The following is a 5,881-nucleotide window of genomic DNA, read 5'->3' as shown; positions in this document are numbered from 1 at the left end:
TATATGTTGCCAACTTGGACTTCCCAAGCGCCTAGTACAGTGCTCTGCACACAGTAAGCGCTCAATAAATACGACTGAGTGAATGAATGAATGACCTGTGGGGGGGGATGTAGGCCCCAGTAATGATGGCCACTTCCAGTCTCCCCTCCAAGTCAGGCTCCCCTCCTTTTCCTTTGATCTCTAAGCGTGGAGGCAGGGGGGTGGACAAGATGACCTGTGTGTGTCTTGGGGGTTGTTGGCCCCAGTGATGATGGACACTTCCGGTCCCGGTCCCTTCTAACAGCCCCTCATCCTCCCTCCACCTCGGGGTCACAGCCTTAGCTTGACCCTCAGCTGACCCTGACCTTGGGCCGTCCTCCGATCAATCAGTGGGATTGGTTGAACACTTACAGCGTCCCGAGCACTGGACTCAGCGCGTGGGCGAGGAGTACTATTATTATGGTGTTTGGTGAGCGCCTACAACGTGCCAGGCACTGCACATCGCAAGGGTTCCCCGCCGCCCTCGGTCCGACCCCTCGGATGTCCCAGCCGGGCCCCTCGCAGAACCTCCTGGGTGCCTCCTCTAATAACAGTAATGCTATTTGTTAAGCGCTTACTATGTGCCAAGCACTGGGGGAGAGACAAAGTGATCAGGTTGTCCCACGGGGGGCTCGCAGTCTCAATCCCCATTTTACAGATGAGGGAACCGAGGCCCAGAGAAGTGAGGTGGCCTGCCCAGGGTCATGCAGCAGACAAGTGGCGGGGTCAGGATTAGAACCCACGACCCATGACTCCCAAGCCCGGGCTCTTTCCACTGAGTCACGCTGCTTCTCTAGCTCCCCGGGGGTCTCCGGCTGCCCCCAGCTCGGGGTCCGGGGCTTAGAAGGGATCGTGCTGACCCTCGCTAAGATGGTCAGTTCAATGGAGCAAGAGAGCCGAGGGATGGGGGAAATCAATCAATCAATCATATTTATTGAGCGCTTACTGTGTGCAGAGCACTGTACTAAGCGCTTGGGAAGTACAAGTTGAAGTACAAGTTGAAACCCTAAGGATAATTGTTGCGTAGGGGAGGTGACAAGGGAAAGTAGTAGTGCTTGGCACATAGTAAGGAGCTTAACAGATACCTTAATTACTATTCATCCATTCAATTGTATTTATTGAGCGTTTACTGTGTGCAGAGCACTGTACTAAGCGCTTGAGAAGTACAAGTTGAAACCCTAAGGAAGTACAAGTTGAAACCCTAAGGATAAATGTTGGGTAGGGGAGCTGACAAGGGAAAGTAGTAGTGCTTGGCACATAGTAAGGAGCTTAACAAATACCGTAATTACTATTCATCCATTCGATCGTATTGATTGAGCGCTTACTGTGTGCAGAGCACTGTCCTAAGCGCTTGGGAAGTACAAGTTGGCAGCAGTACTCCAAGTCCCTTCTTTTTAAATGCCCTGTCAGTAGCCTACTGTAGGTTGTCCCCTGTGGGGCTCAAAGTCTTAATCCCCATTTTCCAGATGAGGGAACCGAGGCACCTCCTTCCCCTCCCCACAGCACCTGTATATATATTTGTACAGATTTATTACTCTATTTTACTTGGACATAATTACCCTTCTATTTATTTTGTTAATGAGGAGCATCTAGCTTTAATTCTATTTGTTCTGACGACTTGACACCCGTCCACATGTTTTGTTTTGTCGTCCGTCTCCCCCTTCTAGACTGTGAGCCCGCTGTTGGGTAGGGACCGTCTATGTTGCCAACTTGGACTTCCCAAGCGCTTAGTACAGTGCTCTGCACACAGTAAGCGCTCAATCAATCAGTCGTATTTATTGAGCGCTTACAGTGTGCAGAGCACTGTACTAAGCGCTTGGGAAGTCCAAGTTGGCAACATATGGAGACGGTCCCTACCCAACAGTGGGCTCACAGTAAATATGATTGAATGGATTAGTGTGTTTTGCGTCAGTAAGTAAGGAGCACTGCCATAGCCATTATTGATGAAAAATCTCAATTCAGAAACTTGCTTAAGTTGATGCTTCTTCATGGTGTGGTTTTACATATATAACTGTCCCTTCTATTTTACCTGTGGGGCGGGCGGGGGGGAATTCAGGGTCTCTAACTGTTTAGGTCATCAAATTTAAATTTGAGCAGATGAAAATCTTAGGTTTTTTGAATCTAAGGCGCTCCTTCAATAAAATGGTGGAGCTTTTGGATTGCATTGTAGTCTTCCTTTGAGTTGAAATGTGATTGTCCATACCAGGATGTGAAGAGAGTTTGTCCTACTAGGAGAAATTTTCTGGGATGGCATCTTCTAGACTGTGAGCCCGCTGTCGGGTAGGGACCGTCTCTATATGTTTCCAACTTTTACTTGTACATATTTATTCTACTTGTTTTATTTTGTTAATATGTTTTGTTTTGTTGTCCGTCTCCCCCTTCTAGACTGTGAGCCCGCTGTTGGGTAGGGACCGTATCTATATGTTTTCAACTTTTACTTGTACGTATTTATTCTACTTGTTTTATTTTGTTAATATGTTTTGTTTTGTTGTCCGTCTCCCCCTTCTAGACTGTGAGCCCGCTGTCGGGTAGGGACTGTCTCTATATGTTTCCAACTTTTACTTGTACATATTTATTCTACTTATTTTATTTTGTTAATATGTTTTGTTTTGTTGTCCGTCTCCCCCTTCTAGACTGTGAGCCCGCTGTTGGGTAGGGACCGTATCTATATGTTTTCAACTTTTACTTGTACATATTTATTCTACTTATTTTATTTTGTTAATATGTTTTGTTATGTTCTCCGTCTCCCCCTTCTAGACTGTGAGCCCACTGTTGGTAGGGACCGTCTCTATACGTTGCCAACTTGTACTTCCCAAGCGTTTAGTACGGTGCTCTGCACACGGTAAGCGCTCAATAAATACAATTGAATGAATGAATAAGACTACTTCCCAAGCGCCTAGTACAGTGCTCTGCACACAGTAAGCGCTCAATAAATACGATTGATTGATTTGGAGTCAGAGGTCATGGGTTCGAATCCCAGCTCCACCAGTTGTCTTCTGTGTGACTTTCCTTCTTCTCCCCCTCCTTCCCCTCCCCACAGCACCTGTATATATGTATATATGTTTGTACGTATTACTCTATTTTATTTGTACATATTTATTCTATTTATTTGGTTTTGTTAATATGTTTTGTTGTCCGTGTCCCCCCTTCTAGACTGTGAGCCCACTGTTGGGTAGGGACCGTCTCTATACGTTGCCGACTTGGACTTCCCAAGCGCTTAGTACAGTGCCCTGCACACAGTAAGCGCTCAATAAATACGATTGAATGAATGAATACGACTGAATGAATGAACAAAACGTAGGCAGGTGTCAAAGTCGTCAGAACAGATAGAATTAAAGCGAGATGCGCGTTGTTATCAAAATGAATAGAATGGTAAATATGTTAGACTGTGAGCCCACTGTTGGGTAGGGACTGTCTCTATATGTTGCCAACTTGTACTTACCAAGCGCTTAGTACAGTGCTCTGCACACAACAAGCGCTCAATAAATACGATTGATGATGATGATAAGTAAAATAGAGCAATAAATCTGTACAAATATATACACGAGTGCTGTGGGGAGGGGAAGGAGGGGAGGAAAAAGGGGGCTGAGTGTGGGAAGGCCTCCTGGAGGAGGTGAGCTCGCAGGAGGGCTTTGAAGGGAGGAAGAGCTAGATCGGAGGACGTGCGGAGGGAGGGCATTGCGAGCGTTTCCAGCTGGACGGGGGCCCTCGCAGGCCTCCATGTCTTCGTTTCCCAGCCTGTCCCGGGGCCGGAAAGTGGCCCTGTCCACGCTGGGCGTGCTGGCCGCCGGCGGGGCGGGGCTGGCGGTGGCCCTGCACACGGCCGTGGCCGCCAGCGACCTGGAGCTTCACCCTCCCAGCTACCCGTGGAGTCACCGCGGCTTCCTCTCCGCCCTGGACCACGCCAGGTGGGACCCCGGGGGCACGGTCCGGCAGCTCGAGGGGAGGGGTCGGCGGAGGGAGGCCCCCGGCTAAGACACCTCCCTCTTACCCCCTCCCCTAGTATACGGCGAGGCTACCAGGTGTACAAGCAGGTGTGCTCCTCCTGCCACAGCATGGACTACTTAGCCTATCGCCACTTGGTGGGCGTCTGCTACACCGAGGCGGAGGCCAAGGCCCTAGCCGAGGAGGTGAGGAGGGCCGGGGCGGGGGGCGGCGCCCGGCCGGCGGGGGCCGCGGCTGAACGGCGCCGTCTTCGCAGGCCGAGGTCCAGGACGGCCCCAACGAGGAAGGGGAGATGTTCACGCGTCCCGGCAAACTGTCGGACTACTTCCCCAAGCCGTACCCCAACCCCGAGGCCGCCCGCGCCGCCAACAACGGGGCGCTGCCCCCCGACCTCAGCTACATCATCAGAGCCAGGTAGCGCCCCGCGGCCGGTCGAGGCGGGGACCCGGTGAGGGGAGAGAGGGGGAGAGGTCCGCCCCGGGTCAGTGAGCCGAGGGGACCGTTGCAGGCACGGCGGCGAGGACTACGTCTTCTCCCTCCTCACCGGCTACTGCGACCCGCCCACCGGGGTGTCTCTGCGTGAGGGCCTCTACTTCAACCCCTACTTCGCCGGCCAGGCCATCGGGATGGCCCCCCCCATCTACAACGAGGTCCTCGAGTTTGACGACGGTGAGCTCCCCCCACCCCGACTTCCTCCGGGGCTGAGTGCTCCCCCCCACACCCCTTCCCTCAAACCCGGTGGTCTTCGTCGACCCGTGAGTCCCGAGGAGCTCGGGGAGTTGGGGCTGATGGTAGGAAGGGGGGCTTGGAGGGTGTGTGTGAGGGGAGGAGGGGGGTCCAGACCCCCATATCTCCCTTCCCACCGCCCTCCTGCCTAAGCGGGGGGCCGCGTGGACTCACCCCCAATCTCCCCCCCCATCCCCTAGGCACGCCGGCCACCATGTCTCAGGTGGCCAAGGACGTGTGCACGTTCCTCCGCTGGGCAGCCGAGCCCGAGCACGACAGCCGCAAACGGATGGGGCTCAAAGTGAGTGGGGCGGGGCGGCCGCTCTACTCCGGGGAGGTCGGGGGTGGCAGGAACCCGCCCCGACCCCCCCGGTCATCCCCTCCCTCCGCAGATGCTGCTGATGATGGGGCTGCTGCTCCCCCTTGTCTACGCCATGAAGCGCCACAAGTGGTCTGTGCTGAAGAGCCGGAAGCTGGCGTACAGGCCCCCCAAGTGAGCGCCCCGGACCCTCCCGCCCACCGCCCAGTCCCCGGACCTCCCCCGGTGCTGTCCGCCCCGTGGGGCGGAGGGAAGGGAAAGGGGGAGGGGGGGGCAGGAGCTGCGGCTCGGCCCCCGCCTCCCCCCCGCCCCTCCTCCAGAATAAATTAAGTTTCTGAAGGTGCACCTGTTTGAGCTGTGCTGTGGTTGCGGGGACAGAGCAGTCGGCCTTTGGAAGCAGAGCTGGGACCAGCTAGATTCCGCCAAGTGGGTCTCCTTGGGCTGCCCTATGTGTTGAACAGCCCGGCCCTTATAGGGTCTCCATCCCCTGGGCGGCCTGGGGCCCGGCGGCCGACAGTTTAGGCTTCCTTTGGGGAAGGGGGATTTTGGCCCGCGACCGGCAGCAGGAAGGGGAAGCGAGACAGCAGGTTGGCGTTCTCTTCCCCAGCCCCACTCCAGGGCCCGAGGGTCCCCCGCTACCCGCGCGGGCCGGGGCCGCCCTCCGCCCTGAGAGACTCAGACGGAAAGGCTCCACTTGGCCTTTCCGCTGGCATCGGGGCCGCTGCCCCTCGTGCGCCACTGGCACCGTCCCGATCCCCCCACCCAGGCCTTAACTGAAGGTCCGATCCAGATTCCGGCCCCTCCTGCATCTCCCCATTCCTTACTCCGGGCGTTCTGCCCGCATAGCACACGGAGGAGACACACGAGCGCGCA

General features: G+C 55.0%; 1 protein-coding gene across 1 annotated transcript; it reads left to right on the top strand.

The window, feature by feature from the left end:
• Nucleotides 1-3,732: 3,732 nt before the first annotated feature.
• Nucleotides 3,733-5,252, top strand: LOC119940230 (cytochrome c1, heme protein, mitochondrial). Its single transcript, XM_038760370.1, has 6 exons — nt 3,733-3,926; nt 4,022-4,148; nt 4,220-4,377; nt 4,472-4,632; nt 4,890-4,990; nt 5,082-5,252. Exons 1-6 carry the CDS (start codon nt 3,739-3,741, stop codon nt 5,184-5,186), a joined length of 840 nt encoding a protein of 279 aa, XP_038616298.1. The 5' UTR covers nt 3,733-3,738; the 3' UTR covers nt 5,187-5,252.
• The last annotated feature ends 629 nt before the right edge of the window (nt 5,253-5,881 follow it).

Source organism: Tachyglossus aculeatus, chromosome 18 (assembly GCF_015852505.1).
Source record: "Tachyglossus aculeatus isolate mTacAcu1 chromosome 18, mTacAcu1.pri, whole genome shotgun sequence".
In the NCBI taxonomy this organism is placed as follows: domain Eukaryota; kingdom Metazoa; phylum Chordata; class Mammalia; order Monotremata; family Tachyglossidae; genus Tachyglossus; species Tachyglossus aculeatus.
The sequence above is the reverse complement of the archived record's forward strand: the minus strand, read 5'-3'. Positions and strand labels throughout refer to the sequence as shown.